Source organism: Syngnathus typhle, linkage group LG2, assembly GCF_033458585.1.
Source record: "Syngnathus typhle isolate RoL2023-S1 ecotype Sweden linkage group LG2, RoL_Styp_1.0, whole genome shotgun sequence".
NCBI lineage: Eukaryota > Metazoa > Chordata > Actinopteri > Syngnathiformes > Syngnathidae > Syngnathus > Syngnathus typhle.
In genome coordinates, this window is record NC_083739.1 from 22332175 (window position 1) to 22349816 (window position 17642).

General features: G+C 40.4%; 2 protein-coding genes across 3 annotated transcripts; both read left to right on the forward strand.

Annotated features, from left to right (window-relative positions):
• The first annotated feature begins 592 nt into the window (after window positions 1–592).
• LOC133168378 (cytochrome P450 3A30) lies at window positions 593–3635 on the forward strand. The gene is made up of 13 exons (XM_061299907.1): window positions 593–736; window positions 960–1053; window positions 1127–1179; window positions 1258–1357; window positions 1450–1563; window positions 1633–1721; window positions 1815–1963; window positions 2040–2167; window positions 2290–2368; window positions 2597–2757; window positions 2833–3059; window positions 3134–3296; window positions 3364–3635. Exons 1-13 carry the CDS (start codon window positions 666–668, stop codon window positions 3469–3471), a joined length of 1536 nt encoding a protein of 511 aa, XP_061155891.1. The 5' UTR covers window positions 593–665; the 3' UTR covers window positions 3472–3635.
• A 933-nt stretch (window positions 3636–4568) lies between these two features.
• Window positions 4569–17598, forward strand: LOC133168365 (CTTNBP2 N-terminal-like protein). 2 transcript variants are annotated; one of them, XM_061299887.1, is made up of 6 exons: window positions 4579–4783; window positions 5247–5384; window positions 6747–6854; window positions 12425–12676; window positions 13339–13446; window positions 14961–17598. In XM_061299887.1, the coding sequence occupies exons 2-6, from the start codon at window positions 5322–5324 to the stop codon at window positions 16200–16202; spliced, it is 1773 nt and encodes a 590-aa protein (XP_061155871.1). In that variant the 5' UTR covers window positions 4579–4783; window positions 5247–5321; the 3' UTR covers window positions 16203–17598. The 2 variants fall into 2 exon arrangements, with proteins under 2 accessions (XP_061155880.1, XP_061155871.1); XM_061299896.1 differs by lacking the exon at window positions 5247–5384 and having other exon boundaries at window positions 4569–4783.
• Window positions 17599–17642: the final 44 nt, after the last annotated feature.

Sequence of the window (17642 nt, forward strand, 5' to 3'; positions counted from 1 at the left end):
AAGCAATATGTAGATTGCATGAGGACAAGCGCTGTAGAAAGTGAATAAAATTGATTTAAAAGAAAATAATTTTGAGAGGTTTGTAGACGTTTTTTATGGAACAGTGACAGCATAGCAAGGATACCTTTTCATGGTGAGGGTGATATAACCCAAACAGGAATATCTTTAACCTCAAGTCATAAAACCAGTCAGGTAACAGGGTGTGTAATCACTTGACTTTAGCTCTAGATAGCAAGTTAACAAACAGTCCAGTCAGGCTTAAGCCTGTAATATCAGCTCAAAGTTCAGTCAACAGGAGAATTGATTTCTTTACATCCAGTTTATCAACCTTAATAACATTTTATTGGCACCAATACCTATAACTACAACGAGATAAAATGTGTGTTAAATGCCATGTAAAGAAAAACTTGCAAAAATTCACATTTTCAATTTCTTAGAAAAAAAAAAAAACTTTTCCCAAGTACAACCTATAAGCAAGTTTCAGTTCATATTCCAAATCTGACCAAAACAGTTATGCAATTATTTTGCCACGCCTCCCCGGGCTTTGGTCTCACTGGACCAATGGTTGTGTTATGTTACATAAGAACAAGTTTTTCTGCACGCACACCACAGAAAGGAGTTTTACTTGCCACATCCTGCACCTGACAGCAACGGAATTGGACAACATGGTCCCTTTTCTGTATTTTTCTATTGAGACGTGGACTTTAATAGCCATTGTCATCACTTTACTGGCAGTGTAAGTCACGTTTAGATATGTTTACTTTAGATTTTACAATGTGCTTTGTGAGCTAAAGTTAGAACCACTCCTTAAAGTAAATTATATATATCACCTAATCAGGAGTTATTAAAAAACACACTAAAAATATATTTTGAGAAGGTGGCTTGAGTTGAGTTATTTTATTGTAAAATCATTTGTATGTGAAATTGATGATTTTTGTTTTGGGTTTTTCCATCTCCAGATATGGAACTGCCCCATATGGCATTTTCAAAAAATTAGGAATCAAAGGTCCCAAACCTTTACCCTTTATTGGGACATTTCTAAATTACCGGAAGGTAAGACATTGTCAGCCATATCATGTGAATGCTAGCTTGACACCTAACTATTTTTTCTCCATTTGCCTGTTAGGGCATCCATTATTTTGACTTGGAATGTTTTCAAAAGTACGGAAAAGTGTGGGGGTGAGTATGCATGTATGGGCAAGTATCTGGGTTCATATTGCTGAAACCAAATATTTACACGATGCACTCAATTGTCAGGTTGTATGATGGCAGACAGCCTATCATAGCTGTTATGGACACCGCTATGATCAAAACCATCTTGGTTAAGGAATGTTATTCTGTCTTTACCAACAGACGGGTAAGTAGAGGACAATCAATTTGAATTGATTCCAGTAAAGCAACACCACACGAAAAGAATCATTCTCTATATTTGTGTGTCGCTGTGTTTAGGATTTGGGCCTCAATGGACCTTTAAGGGATGCCGTCTCAATAGTAGAGGATGAGGATTGGAAGAGGATCCGCAGTGTACTCTCGCCGTCATTCACAAGTGGCCGACTGAAAGAGGTTGAAAATCTTTTTTTTTTTCTATCACCATAATGCACTTAATGATTGTTATTGTGTATATTTTTGCAGATGTATTCAATAATGCTGCAACATTCTGGTACGCTCCTCAAGAGTCTTCAGAGGAAAGTAGATGCTGATGAAGTTATTGAAGTCAAAGAGTGAGTTGGGATTTTTTATTTTTTTGCATTGTAGTAGAAAAGGGAGTTCTTATCATCATACGTATCATCGGAACGTGTGCTTTGTTTTTGCAGAGTGTTTGGTCCTTACAGTATGGATGTTGTAACCAGCACCGCTTTCAGCGTGGACATTGATTCAATCAACCGCCCCACTGATCCATTTGTGGCCAACATTAAGAAAATGACCAAGTTTGACTTCTTGAATCCTATGCTTGTGCTCATTGGTAAGTTCGAAGTGTTTCTCTCTGCCATCCTCGTGGATCGTTATTTTTTATTCGGAATTCTTTCCATTCTGACCAGTTCTCTTTCCGTTCCTGCGGCCACTGATGGAGAAGATGGACGTGTCTTTCTTCCCTGCCGACGTGTTGACTTTCTTCTATAATTTCCTACAGACCATCAAAGCTGATCGGAACCAAAAAAGTGACAAAGTAGTAATTTAGTCAAGACACGGTTCTTTTATATTTACTTTATACTATATTTAGGACTCACATTCTTGCCCTAAAACAAATTAACCAAAGAAAAATGCTTGTCTTGTCTTCTTTCCTGACAGAACCGAGTAGATTTTATGCAGCTTATGGTGGACTCTCAGAGTTCAGGATCCAGCAAAGAAAATGCTAACAACCAAAAAGGTAGGTGGAAAAAATTACGAGAGCGATATACAGCACATACATTGAAACAGTCATCTCCAACTGTCGATCCTCGGCCTTCTAAAATTTCTTGCGCACTCGTAAATATTGTCGTAAGGCATTTTTAGAACGTTCTATAAGTAAACAAAACAAGCTAAAAACCCACAGTAGCCTCCAATACAACATCTTATTTCCATATTGTTATTTGATCATATTGCATTTGTGTCGCAGGTCTGACTGATCATGAAATCCTCTCTCAGGCCATGATCTTCATTTTTGCCGGTTATGAAACAAGCAGCAGCTCACTATGTTTCTTAGCTTACAACCTAGCAACTCACCCCCACATCCAGAAGGCCTTACAAGAGGAGATTGATGAAACATTTCCAGACAAGGTCACTTTTCAAACTTGTCTGTTGTTTGTCATCAGCCAGTTTTGTGTCCCACAACTGCACGTGACATCGATGCAGGTTCGACCGCGCTACGAGGACCTGATGCAGATGGAATACCTGGATATGGTGATGAACGAGTCATCGAGGCTGTACCCTATCGCGAATCGATTGGAAAGGGTAGCTAAGGCATCTGTGGAAGTCAACGGTGTGACAATTCCGAAGGAAACCGTTATCATGGTACCCGTTTACGCTCTACACCGTGACCCTTCTTTGTGGCCTGAACCAGAGGCTTTCAAACCTGAAAGGTACGAGAATAAAGGGCAAGGGAGGGCAATTGGCAACTGGCCTGGATGGGTATTTGTTATGTTCTTTGTTTTAGGTTTAGCAAAGAGAACAAAGACAGTATAGATCCGTACGCCTTCTTGCCATTTGGAGCAGGGCCGAGGAATTGCATTGGAATGCGATTTGCTCTCCTGATGATGAAGTTGGCCTTGGTGGAGATCTTGCAGCACTTCAGCTTTGTCCCCTGCAAGGAAACAGACGTGAGTCAACAATTTCAGTCATTTTGAAGCTGTAATGGGTTTTTGATTTTTTTTTAAATTCTCTTAGATTCCGATGGAGTTGTCAATAGATGGATTTACATCACCCAAGAATCCTATCAAAGTGAAACTTGTGCCAAGAGCGGCCAGAGCGGATTGTACTGCAAGAGAAATCTGATTCTCTCTCTGTCTCTCTCTCTGTCTCTCTCTCTCTCTGTCTCTCTCTCTGTCTCTCTCTCTGTCTCTCTCTCTGTCTCTCTCTCTGTCTCTCTCTCTGTCTCTCTCTCTGTCTCTCTCTCTCTCTCTCTCTCTGTCTCTCTCTCTCTCTCTCTCTCTCTCTCTTGCCTATCACAGGATGGATCCACACGGAGAGTTTTTATTTTAATTTTAAAGTAATTCACGAAATTGTCTGTATTGCAATGGCTCACAAGTATCTTTTGTTACGATCACATTTATTTTATAATAGGATATTTTGAAAATTATGTATATAAAAATGAAATTGAAATTAAAAATAATTTTACACAAGTTAAATGAACTTAAAAAAAAATGTAACCAAACCGTTCTAAATGAATACTGAATTTTATACTTGTAAAAATATATCCAATTGAAAAATTCTTTGGAAATAAAAGTCTAAACCACTGTACCATCATTCTGCCTTTAGAGGGAGACCTTGTGCCACATTTTCAAAACGATTGTTCGAGTACTTGAGGAACAATTAAGCCTTTTGATCTGAGTCAGTATTCATAAAGCTTTTGTCACTTCCAACTTAATAAACTCCACGAAATTGTTGGAGTTGGATTTATATGAAATACAATGTCCCCAAGTAGTAATGTTACAACATTTAGCATAATTGCATTATGGAATCTACTACAAACACCATCCGTTTCGATTGAAACCATAAATTGAGGTATTAATTCACGTGAGAATGATATTGTAATTGACGTAATTTAGCCAAAGGCCAAAATTTGCGCAAATGTAAACCGCCGATTTAGCAGGCGGGCTTCATATTTTGTTCTTTTTTCTTGTAAAATTCTATTTCTTGTTAAATATATAATTACATTAATTGAAAGTTAAATGGTGTCTGCGGATACTTCAGGAATTATCGCTACTACTACGTGCATCATTTTTATTCAAATTGTGTATTTCTGTCGAACGATGTATAATCCGATAAACCATTGAAATGGATGTAAACACCGGGTGGGTGTGGGTGGGTGCCAGACTCACTCATGGTGCGAAACAAAGAGCTTTATCCCACTAAAACGGGTACGCCTTAATCCCACCCCCTTAACGAAGAGCGTGACCGCCATTGGCCAGAGTATGAAAAAGCATGCCTGCTATTGGCTGCGACCGTTGGCGTCGTTGCCCGTGTGTTGTTTGGCTTTGGAGTAGGAGCGTCTTTTGACAGCGGACTGCTCCGAGCCAAACGTTTCAGCAGCAACAATTTCTGGGTCTGTGGAATATTGACGCGTGGGAGACGAGGGTTTATGAAGGTATGAATAACATTAATGTTTTTTTTTTTTTTTATGTTTGCCATGACTAATTTCCTTGAACAAGGAAGGTGGGTTATCTGACCTGCGCTGAGTGAATTTTATTGATGGTTGGAGCGCAACTACTCGGTATTTGTCCTAATAAAGACTGCAATTCCGAACAGTTGTTTTTCATGTTTATGGAATAAGCAGCTAGGAGATATGAATGATCTTGTAATCATTGCTCGCTCTAATTAGATTTTCCTGATGAGTTTCATATATTAAAGTGAATGGTGCGTCCATGAAAAAGAATTGCAGTTGCCCCTGTGAGGCAAGTGCTAGTAGTGAATCATTTGCTGCTCCTGAGCAACCGTAATAATCATTTATTGCTCTGAACGCACCCTGGAAAGGATGTCGTCTTGCCTTCCATGATGTCTGCTCTAATGATGGAAAAAAATGCTGCAAGCGTATGGGACATCTTTTGCAGATTTATCAGAGCTGATTCTTGAATCCTTGCAAGCTTTGGAGTGGGATTCCTATTTGCTCTTGAGTGTTGACTCCTATGGTGTGGGCATCCCTGGAATGTTGGAATGGTTCTTCATTGAAGTTGAGCTACAAGGATCAGGTAACAAGGCAAAAGTGGTCCACGTTGACTAGAGCCTCCCCAAATAAACAGCAAGAAAGTAACAAGTGGTTAATACTGTTGGCCATGAGGGGCCTGGAACAAGTTTATGTTACAATTGTGTAAAATACCTGAGCGATTATTCACACAAAAACCTTCAAAAATCTTGCTGCAAATAGTTTGACTTGGCATTTCAGTCAGTTGAGCCACAGGATAAACCGAGGAATTTGAGAGACAACACTCAAGTGCACTCACTTTACAGACTCTCCAGACAGCGAGGAGACACTTTGAAGCATAAACATTAGTGAGACACTGTGAAATCAAGTGTGGAAAGTGAAGCGGCTGCAATAAACGCGAGTATTATTTCTAAATTGAGACCCAGAATTTCTTCTCGTTGCAACATCAATTACAACGTAATCATTTGTAATTTCATGCAAATTCATAAAATTGTAACAGTCTGAAGTTTTTAAATGACTTTTTTAATGCCAAATACAGCATCAAAGTAGAATTATAATTTGATCAAATTAATGTATGTGTCATTAACGTGATTCTCAAAAAAATGTTGATTATTTTTAAATTCAGAATCAAAATCTAACGTGAACATATGAGGATGAATCATATCAATCATAAATCAGAACAACAAGTGAGAAGAAAAATTCGATTTGTCGGTACCTCCCTCGCTCCCTCCCTCCCTCGCTCCCTCCCTCCCTCGCTCCCTCCATCCATCCATCCATCCATCCATCCATCCATCCATCCATCCATCCATCCATCCATCCATCCATCCATCCATCCATCCATCCATCCATCCATCCATCCATCCATACCTGTAATTATGATTTTAAATTTTCAATTCCTTTGATGTGCTTTTTTGCCAGTTGCGCATTGTAGCAAATGACAGACTCTTACTCGTGTGTTGCTACGTAATTACAATGAGAGGGATGTGGATGAAACCGTTCTAAGGGTGGCTTGTATTTACAAAGACAAATGACATCAGTGGCGCATTCTAATGTCAAGGCAACAATGTGCGGCTTTCATTGAACCACTCAACATGCCCTTAAATTCCCAGAATGCCTAACACGTTGCATGAGCTCCAATCTAAGCAGCCTGTCCATTATTACAATAATTAAAATGCAAACCTCCTTCTTGAAATCTACTCAAGTTTTTTTTTTTCCACAAGAGTAGCCATAGCAGTATATTTTGTTTTAGTGGCTTGTTTGCTGTAATACTCGAGTGACTCCAATTACCGGAGACAAATTCCTTGTGTGTTGTAATACTTGGCAGACAAAAATGATTCAAAAACAACAGTTCAAAAAGGCCTAGCTGGTTGTTTCTCACTCCTTGTGCCTTTCTTCCTTCTTTTTTTAGGACGGGAAGATGAATGTGGAAGCTCTGAGTAGAGCGGAGCTGTTGACACTCCTCAGTATTTTGGAGGGAGAGCTCGAGGCCCAGGAGGTGGTCATTCATGCCTTTAGGGTAAGTAGACCCAAGTAGACAACACCCGACTCCCTCGAGACACTGCCAGTGAATAGGGGTTATCTTTTTTCGACTGAAATTAACCTGTCTCAGCATTACGCTTGCAAAAAGAATGTCACTGAACTGAGAGGGGATGTATAAACAGGAAAAGAAGGAAGCAGCATGAGTACAGACAATGGTGTGGGATTTTGGTTCCACCAATGTCAACATTTTTGCTGTTAGCTCAGTGAGGGGAGCGAGTGATTTGTTCTCAATTTGTCGACTGGGAAAATAACGTGGCATGATATGGAAAATTGGTTTTGACACGAGGACTGCAGTTCTGGGAAATGCACATAAATGTTCGTACAAGCAATGTATCACAAAGAAGTCAAATATAAGATAGAGACTTCCTTCTAAACACGAACATTGAGATTTTTTACTGAACTTATTGTCGAAGTGGATGCTGTGCCGTTAGAAATACACATATTATACATGCAAGCAGAAAGTGTAGACGATAAAATACGGTATGTGAGCTTGCCGACAGAGTGGACAATGACAGGGTGGACATTTATTTGCTAAACGTTCAATATGATTATGAAAATCGAATATTACATGGATGCGGTGACCACTGCTCCATTGCTTTGCAATGTTTGAGAAAGCTCCCATTTAGTTCTTCCACAATTGCTTCTCACAGTCTGAGCACAGCAGCTTCTCCATGCTTGAATAGAGCCCATTAAATGTCGCTGAATGCCTTAAAAGCACGCCGATGTAACCGGGGTTATAAGCAAGAAACGAAGCTAGCGCAATTGTCTTCTTGGCTATTTGTGTCATAGTCCAGATTGGATGCATGTATGGCACAAAACAAGCCCGCAGCAATCAGGCTTTGGACAAGTGGATTGTCGCATCATTCTGTGTCCTTTCTTTGTATTTCAAGATTTGCTGTCTTCTTTTTAGCGTCCCACACCACAATCATGTTACGCAGCAATATTCAAGGCAGCTCTTAATTAACCACGGCCCTTGTCCCATCTGCCCAATCACACGCACTCCCCCCCCCACACACACACACACACGCGCACACACACACACACACGCGCGCACACACACACACACACACACTCTTGTGGTCTTCAGTGGGTTGCTTAGAGGTTGGGTGTTGTCTCTGTGGTCTTCCAAAATCACTGCCTTTCGTCCTTTCCTCTGTGGACTGTCCAACAAATACAGGACAGCTGCTCTGACAAGCAGCGGTGCTACAAAAAAATGTCTATTCATATTTCACTGATGGTTCCATTCGGGGCCACCACCTTGGTTGTATATTAGAGGGTCAAACAATAATTACTGGTGTCTTGCTCACATTCCAACTTTTGTAAAATCCATTAAAAGTCAAAGGCATCGTTTGACAGTCTCATATTAACCTATGACCTTTCTCGTTTAATTATACTACACATTGCAGCTTTAAAGATTCCCTAACGGAGGACTTGGACAAGCAATTGCACTAGAGGGAAAATTCCTGAGAACATGACACCACAAACAGGTCATATTCCAGTGGGAGGGGCCTAGCTTTTGACTTGTCTTTATCTAATAGGGAAAGACCAAATATCTGTCTGTCTGTCAGGCATGAATGGCTCTGAGGGCTTGTACCTTAAAGGAATGTCCGTTTAAGACATGAAACTGGGAGTGGTGCTACTTTTCTGTCTGTGCTGAACATTTCTACAATTTCTGTATCTTAAATAAGAGAGCTAAAAGTTCTCTTGGGTCTAACAGAATGGATTTTCAAGGTTCTCAAGACCTTATACACTATGTGTGATTAGAATGCTGCAGCCACATTCCCACAGCATTTTTCCTGTCATATCCTTTTGTTATTTTTTGCTTTGTCATCACATGATGATGTGGTTTTCCAAGTGTCGACAATTCTTTTATTGTGGACCTCCAACTTGCAAGGAACTACATAAATCTGACTTGATATTGGCCGGATGTCGTAAATTTTTGTGCATGTCTAAATGCACGCCTGTTTCAGATTTAAAAACAAAAATAAAAAAAGCCCATTTGTTTATCAAGTCAGTAACTTGTGCCACAAGGCGCCACTATTTATGATTGTGTTTAACTGATTGACAAGAAAACTTTATGTTTTGTATATGGTTCATCCGAGGAAAAAAAAGCAACAGCTTTACCAAATTTACTCAAATCTACTTACAGTAATATTCTCAGAGCAAAGTCTGTTGGCTTACTTCCTCATCAATAACCAACTAATATTCAAGTCAGTTAAACATTAGTCAGTGGCAGTCTCCTTGTATGACCCTTAAGATGGTGAGGTTATTTTATTAGTCTGAGGCATGTGTGTCAAACTCTCAAATTATATTTGGCTCGCGAAGACACATATTGTCTTTACTTTTAAAAAATAGAGATGTTTTAAAAAAGATTGAACAGTTCTTACTAGTCTCTGATTTCAAAACTAGTTATTCATCAATTTGTTTTGTAGCCTATACAAATCCAAAGTCAAAGTCTGCTTTATTGTCAATCTCTTCACATGTCAAGACACACAAAGAAACCGAAATTACGTTTTCTCTATCCCACGGTGACGAGACATATTACACGATAGACATACAAGTAAACGACACAATATAAAAACAGAATGGGGAAGCGAGTTCAGGATCGTAACAGCCTGGAGTACGAAGCTGTTGGTGAGTCTGGTGGTGCGGGTGTATAATAATATGAGACGTTCATACATTTATTTGAGTTGACAGTCATAATGGCCCTCCAAAGGAAACTATGACTATGATGTGGCCTGCGAAAAAAATTAGTTTGACACAGATGGTCTAAGGCAGGGGTGTCAAACTCATTTTTTTCGCGGGCCGCATTGTAGTCATTTCTTCTTTCGGCGGGCCATTATGAATGTCAACCCAAATAAATGTATGAGCACCTCATATTATATACAGTAAAAGCTACAAAACAAACTTACAAATAACTCGTTTTCAAATCAGATGAGCAAAAACTGGTCAAATATTTAAAAAAAAGATATTGAATTGAAGACAATTTGCAATTCTAGTACTGACACAAATTTGATGCACAATTCGTCTTCGCGGGCCACATAAAATGATGTGGCAGGCCGTATCTGGCCCCTGGGCCTTGAGTTTGACACCTGTGGTCTAAGGTCTGTAAACCCCCTCATGTTTGATTTATTTGAGCGCATAACTGTTTACAGTTTAAGCAAGATGTCTCCATTTTACTCTGAAGGCTACTACACAAACCTTTTCAGAAAATAGTAGTGCTGAAAATACATTGACTTGAAGTGTATGTGGAAGTAAATAGACAACCAGTGTCTAAAAAACAGTAGACGGGAGCCAGCTAACAAAATTTTAGTCTGCACTACAAAGGTGTAGCTTGTGGAAACGGCAGTAAATTGTCCAGTAGCCCTCTCTGGAATTTGCTGGGAGCAAAGTCAAAAGATTTGAGACAGCGGTCAACAGCTCGACCATGGTCGTCAACAAGTTAATGAGGAAACTGGAGGAAAAACACAGGTGCGCTCTTATCCATTCATGCTCATTTATTAGTTAAATGCTTTCCACGGTATTTGTTCAAGAGCGAGATGAAAGGCTTGACTGTTTGTGCGTAACAGGAGAAATGCGCTCTCATAGTACCATTGGCCTCCTTAATGACCACACCAGCGGCAGATTTCATTGTTTGACAGTCTTTACACGGTTCCACTGAGGAAACAAGACTCCGTGGCTCTTGTCTTCTCACACAAGGCTGTGATTGTGCCTTTCGGCGATAGCTAACCGACTGACAACAGATCCCTGCAGGTGTAGGTCAGGTTGTCAGTCACATGTCACATTAGTCGCCCGATGTGACACGTTGATGAAAAGAAAAAAAAGAATGTGTAGCATGCCTATTCTGGTCGCAAAACTATTCCAGGCACGAGGTGTTTTCATTACCAGGAGAAAAATTCCAAGTGCATAATTATTGTTCGATCAGTTCCTTTATCCGGTTTGATTGTGAAGAAATTTGTCGTCAGTGGCTGCAGAGAAGTGAGTCTTGCGACATTCTCATAAAAGTAAGCACACCCTGTTATTATGAGGACGACAATCTTGTAAATAAATGAAAAAGGCACCACACGCTAGCTCACAGGTGTCAAACTCAAGCCCGGGGGCCAGATACGGCCCGCCACATCATTTTATGTGGCCCATGAAGACAAATTGTGCATCAAATCATTACTAGAATTGCAAATTGTCTTCACTTTTAATAATATCTTTTTTTTTTTAAATATTTGACCAGTTTTTACTCGTCTGATTTGAAAACGAGTTATTTGTCAGTTTGTTTTGTAGCTTTTACTGTATGTAATATGAGGTGCTCATACATTCATTTGGGTTGACAGTCATAATGGCCCTACGAAAGAAGCTATGACTACAATGCGGCCCGCGGAAAAAAAAGAGTTTGACACCCCTGCACTAGCTCAATGGTCATCTTGGGGAATTGGGAAAATAAGCACTGCAGTTTTACCCAATTCAGTCTAGAACAACTTGCTCACAGGTAAAAAAAAGAAATACAAACACAGACGCGAGTGAAAAAGACAGCGTGCACCAACTCTCACAATGAAGCCGAGTGGGTCAGGCATGCAGACAATGGCTGGGACCGAAGGCATTGAGACTGTGTCTTTGTGCGAGTCCTCTAATCTCTTCTCTGAGGGTTACATTCTTTGTTTAGCCAGAGACAGAGATTCAAATTCAGCGTCTTTACTGTTGCCCCGAGGGTCCACAAGTGTCTGTTTATATTGTAGTCGTCTATGAGCAAGCGGAAGAAAAGAATGAGACTGCCAGTGTGCAACATTTCTGAGAAATGAGGATGAATTGGGCGGAAGTATTTGTTGCATTACGTTTGGGAAGGAGGAGGACGGGGTCCTTTAAGGACAGCCTGGGGCGACGTATGACAATAGCTTGATTGTATCTTCTTAAGAGTGAATGTGTTGGTTTTTTTATAATGCACCGTCATGCTTCATTTCTTGACATTTCGATAACCTTGACTCATGCAGAATGCAGCATGTGTCAACTTTAATTCTGAAATATTTTGATAATCTTCCTCATACATTCGACATCCGATTGATTTCATGGCCTGGTCATTCACCTCTGAGTCTCTGGGGATGAATTAACATCTGCTTTTGGAAGGGGGTGTACAATCTCACCCCTTTGTGTTTTGGTTGTGGAGGAAGACCATCTGCTTGTGCTCACACTTACAATAACATGTTCTACACATAGACAGACAGACGCGCACGCACATGCGCACACACACACGCACACATACATGAAAAATGTATTTCTTTCATTTCCTTCAAGTAATAAAAAAGTCAGTTTTACATCTTAAATCTTGCAATAGTATTGATATACAATTAACACTCCAAACCCATATTATTTATTTATTTATTTATTTATTTATTTATTTATTTATTTATTTATTTATTTATTTAATTTGTTTAGTTAATTTTCCTAAATATGCAACTCTATCCTGAAGTATGAAAAGTGACTGACGTACCTGCATTGAGTACTTTAACTGTCAGTGTAAGTTATAAAATGTCATACGATTGATTTGTTTGTGTCCTTCAGGCTCAACACAAAGACGCTTTCATCCAAGAGCGTTATGGCCAGTATGACCTCAGCGATCCATTCCTGGCCTTACAACGGGACAGCAAAGCAGCAGAGAACGAAAGCACATTGGCCCAGACTCATGCAAGCCTGCAGGGGCATGGAGTGGGCCCAAACCCTTTGGCTGTTCTCAAACTGGTCATGGCCCATTGCAAGAGGATGCAGGAAAGGATGATGAGACAGTTGGCCGCCACTGAGAGCAGACACAGAAGGGTAATTAATTGCCACACGTTTTATCAGGTTGTAAAACACACACCCAGGTACAATTTGCATGTGTGATGATTCCAAACAACAGGAAGTGTCACGTTGAGGCTCGTACAATAGCCCGGTTGTGAGAGTAAATATGTATTTGAGCTCCAGGTGTCTCTGTGTGACCACACAGACTTCAGACAGTTGGCGGGTTGCACCCTGGAGTGGTTGCCAGCCAACAGCAGGGCACACATCAACCATTCACGCTCACAATCACACCTACGGGCAATTTGAAGTGGTCACTTGAGCTACGTTACGTGTTCTTGAAATGTGGAATGGAAACCGGAGAACATGCAAACTCAACAGGCAAAGCCCAGAATCGAACACTTGCACCTCAGCTCCGTGCCGCTGCAATTTTCTATATTTTTTCTATTTCTCGACATATACTTACAGAAATTGCCTCTTAATGAACATGTATGCCTAATATATATGCATATATGCCTAAAACAGCACCAAGAGAGTGGCCGATATTAGATTCGATACCTTCAACTAAGGCCAGTTATCAGCCTATTACTTCCCCATTCAAAACATTCCTTATGAGTAAAATCATTTTGTCAGTTTTTCCTTATTCTTACCTTGCATAAAAGCAGGTTGATTAATCCGTCTTATATTTCTGTGTTTGACAGATGATAGCCGATCTAGCAGAAGAAAAACTGCGTCCTGCCCATGAATCTTCACAAAGTGACAATTTCTCCTTGATACTGCAAACAGAAAGAAATGAACTGTTGCAACAGGTGCTGACCCGCATGATACTATAGCTGTGGATATGCTTGTGTTAAAGGCGCCAAAAGTATTGAACTTGCCGAAACATGACAGACGAGAGCCGAGAAGATCGTGTTGCTATTTATTTTTCTTCTTCCTCCTTTTTTTTGCCGCTCTGTTTTTTCTTCCGGACTAAAAGCCGTGATTTACTGTAAAAAGCAGGGAGGTCGCAGGAAAACATCACCGGGGCGCCATTGTTTACCTAAGTGGGGTGGGCAGGTCTTTTAAAGTTCATGGACATACACAGGCACCATTATGCGCACGCACATGGCTGGCGGAGAGGAAACAGATGAGGAAGAGGCCATTGTTTGATTGTCCTGCACAGGGGTTTATGGCCTCAGGAAACGTGAGCTAATGGAGCTACATGTCTGGTCAACTCGAGCACACATGCTGGAGTGCAGCGTCAGACTCTACATTAGGGCCTTACGTAAGACAGTTTTCCGCAGCTTTTCCTGATGGAGTCATTATAGTTCATTTTATACCTCCACCAAGCTGTTGAAGCAAGATAGCGAGCCTAATTATTTCTAAGTACAGTGATAAATATTCATGATGTACTACACCCCAATAGATTTGTTTGAAAAGCTTGAGTTTCTTTTAGAATAGATGTTTATGGCATGTCACCACAAAATATTCCTATTTATAAGTGGAAATACTTATTCCCACAAGTGCCAGCCACTGATCGTAAATGAGATTTTTGTATGTGCAAGTATAAATGTTTTTGGAAAAACCTTTGTTGAAGAAATTAGGATACACAGTTGAAAGTCTAGCAAAGTTGAATTTCAAGAGATACAGACTGTATAATATACAATCATAAAAACCTAATTACCATAAAAGACACCATAGAACACAAATATTGTTGAATTAGGTCTGATAGCTCTTGTTAAAACATTTTGGAGTCCAATCTAAGTATTTGACACTATATGATCCCTAATATTATTATTATTATTATTATTATTATTATTATCATTATTATTATTATTATTATTATTATTATTATTATTATTATTATTATTATTATTGTTATTATTATTATTATTATTATTATTATTATTATTATTATTATTATTATTATTATTATTATTATTATTATTATTATTTAAATATGTAAAGCAGAATAGTTTTGAAAAAAAATACATAAAACGAAATAGAATTTACAATGGTATGCCGATGGTTTAAAACCAAAACGACCATTACCCTTAAATCTTAATTCCTGTTATGCTATCTTTATAATTGTAGATATTGATCGTAGCGACAAGTGACCTATTGGGAGCTGCACTCAGCTCAATTGTGAGTGCAACCAAATTTATATTTAAAAATTTCCCGAGTGTAATAGTTCTGGGTCAGTATAGAGAGCTTTCTGGGTTTTAACTGGAATGGACCTCTAAATTGTACTAGCTTATGCTGCAATTCAACAAGACAGGGTTATGCTGCCTCCTTGTGGCCATAAGCTAACCTGCTTTACTAACCAATGCTCTTATCTTTCCAGCTTGAAATTGAGCGTGCAGCAGTGCGGCGACTGGAGAGAGAACAGGATGAGGCTGTGAGCCAGGCGGAGGAGTCATTGAGCCAGCAACAGCAGCTTTCATCCACTCTCAGCCTGGAGCTCCAGAAAGCCAGTAGCCGAGCACAGGAGGAGGCACAGAAGGTCTCAGGGCTCCGTACTCGGCTCAAAGAGGAGACAGATGCAGTGGAAAAGCTACAGATGCTCCTCGATGAGGAAAAGAGTAGAGCAGCGGAGCTTGAGGTTCAGTCTAGTAGAAAGCTTGCTGATTTTACCACAGAACGTGAGCAACTGAAAGTCAAGCTCATGGAGGAAGAGGAAAGGAGTAAAGACCTGAGGAGACAACTTGAGCAGTTGAAAAGAAGATTGGATGAAACCAGTGAGCCCAAAATGGGGCCAAAGGAGGCATTGACGTCACCATCGAAGATGATAGTCGTGTCTACCTCCGTTCAGACCGAGCCTGATGGGAAACTCATTGTCCCTGTGAAAACGTCCTCGGTGTTAAAACTCAATGGGCATCACGACGGGAGAGGAACAGAAAATACATTGGTGCTGGAAAATGGAGCAGGAGCAAGCTTACTTTCTCCTCCGCATCCTCAGACAGTACCTTACTCTCCCTCCAGCACCGCCTCCTCTTCTCTCTCCTCTTCTCCTGTTTCCTCGCCAGTTTTGGCCAAACATATCAACAGCCCCACTTTCCATCAGTCCTCCTACCAGGCCGGAGTCAATCAGCGATTCCAAGCTGCCAGACATAAATTTCAAACGCAGGCGGAGCTGGAGCAGCACGGTGGGCCTCTTTCCCCCAGGGACCTCTCACCCACCACTTCCTCCAACCCTCCCCCACCAGAACACAGTGCGGCCAAGCAGCTGGCCCGCAATACAGTCACACAGGTGCTGTCCCGGTTCACAAGCCAACAGGCCGGTGTCAAGATGGTACCGTTGAGCAGCTCTCCGTTTGGTACAGACTACCGTAATGTAGCTGCATCACCTCCCGGGGGGAGGTCACCTTCTGGGCCGCTATCTCCGGGTATCCGTTCCCCTCTCACACCCCGATCGGAGAGGACTCATCCTCCTCCGATTCCTCCCAAGAGACCCGGCATGAGTCCGACTCCTGGCTCTCCGAGTCATTCTGCCCGAGCCAGCCTGTTCCCCGAGCTTTCGGGAAACTGCGGCAGCGGACAGGAAGGAGCAACAGAACCTGACCTGATTTTATCGTCTTCTAGTTAACGTCCACATCATACTGAAGCACACAGTTTCTACTTGCCACACAACCTGTGTCATGTTAATCCATCAGAATTTTGCACAGCTTCCTCTTTGGAGGACTGCACAGAGACGCATGGAGCCAGAAACTATAAGCTAGTTTTGGCATGTATAGAATGGATGGCACAACATTAAAGAAGCTTCTGTGATTAGTGTCGTATAAATTCTGATGACGATGATAAAAGATGATTATAGATGACTACGGCAGCAACACATTCTACTGGGAGGGGCTCCCTACTCACACCATAGCGAGCCACTACCACTGGCGGAGCTAGGATTTCTTCCCTTTGGGGGCCAAGTATTTCTGGGTTCCATAAAACAAACTGGAGATATTTTACAAACCCGCAAACTTTCTCAGAAAACTTTGGGGGGGATGGGTGAAAATAAAATCGGGATGCAATGAATGTGTAGATTGACTTAAGAAGTGTCACAGCACTATCCCTGAATGCTGAAAACATCAGCAGTGAACAAGACACATTAAAAAAATACATTTGATGCAACACTGTTTTAGTTGTAGATGAGGAAACACAAATTTGTTGTAAGTGGTTGCAACCAATTTATAAAAAGACTGTTTTGTTTATATATAAAGCAGGGGTGTCAAACTCATTTTTGTCGCGGGTCGCATTGTAGTCATAGTTTCCTTCGGCGCCCCATTATGACTGTCAATGCATACACTTATGATGATGATAGAATTTATTCATCCCACAGCGGGGAAATGTCAGACATTATAGGCTACACAACAAACTGAATAACTAGTTTTGAAAATCAAAGACTGGTAAAAACTGTTCAAATATTTTTAAAAAGATTAATGCTAATAAAAATTGCTAGTATTTTGTTTATTTTTAGTTTCAGTATTGACACATGAAGTGCACAATACACAATTTGCCTTTGCGAGCCACATAAAATGATGTGGTGGGCAGTATATGGCCCCCGCACCTTGAGTTTGATACCCATGATTTAAAGGCTCTTTCAAAGAATACTTCACTGTAAATCAAATAGTCACATAAATGATTGCACAATAAAGTACACCGAGACTAAAGTGCAGTACTAGAAAAATGTCTGTTAATCTGGGAAACTTTAATGTTAAGCAAATAGTAAAGAGATGTTGATTCCTGCAACTATTGTAGCCATTATATGTCAAATTAACTGTATTGTGGTTTTGTAACCGATTTGATTTTCAATCATTTGTATGTTTACAACATTGACTTTACATAGCTTTTCAACCAAGAAGAGCATATTATCTTCTGAGAGGCCTCACTCACGCAACTCCAGATCACAAATGTAACAATGAATATGGGAATCGGGCAAGATTTTAGCCAATGATTCGAAATAAATTACAACTCTGCGCTGACAGTGTACAAAACAGTTTTGTCTTTTTACACGCTCAGCTAACAACCTTTTGACTCT

Bases quoted from the DNA above. Each gene is read 5' to 3' on its own strand.
- LOC133168378 (XM_061299907.1), top strand. From the start codon at position 666: ATGGTCCCTTTTCTGTATTTTTCTATTGAGACGTGGACTTTAATAGCC. The intron at 2,369-2,596 runs GTAGGTGGAAAA...TTTGTGTCGCAG, and splicing joins AAATGCTAACAACCAAAAAG to GTCTGACTGATCATGAAATC. The intron at 3,060-3,133 runs GTACGAGAATAA...TCTTTGTTTTAG, and splicing joins GAGGCTTTCAAACCTGAAAG to GTTTAGCAAAGAGAACAAAG.
- LOC133168365 (XM_061299887.1), top strand. From the start codon at position 5,322: ATGGTGTGGGCATCCCTGGAATGTTGGAATGGTTCTTCATTGAAGTTG. The intron at 5,385-6,746 runs GTAACAAGGCAA...TTCTTTTTTTAG, and splicing joins AGTTGAGCTACAAGGATCAG to GACGGGAAGATGAATGTGGA. The intron at 12,677-13,338 runs GTAATTAATTGC...TGTGTTTGACAG, and splicing joins CTGAGAGCAGACACAGAAGG to ATGATAGCCGATCTAGCAGA.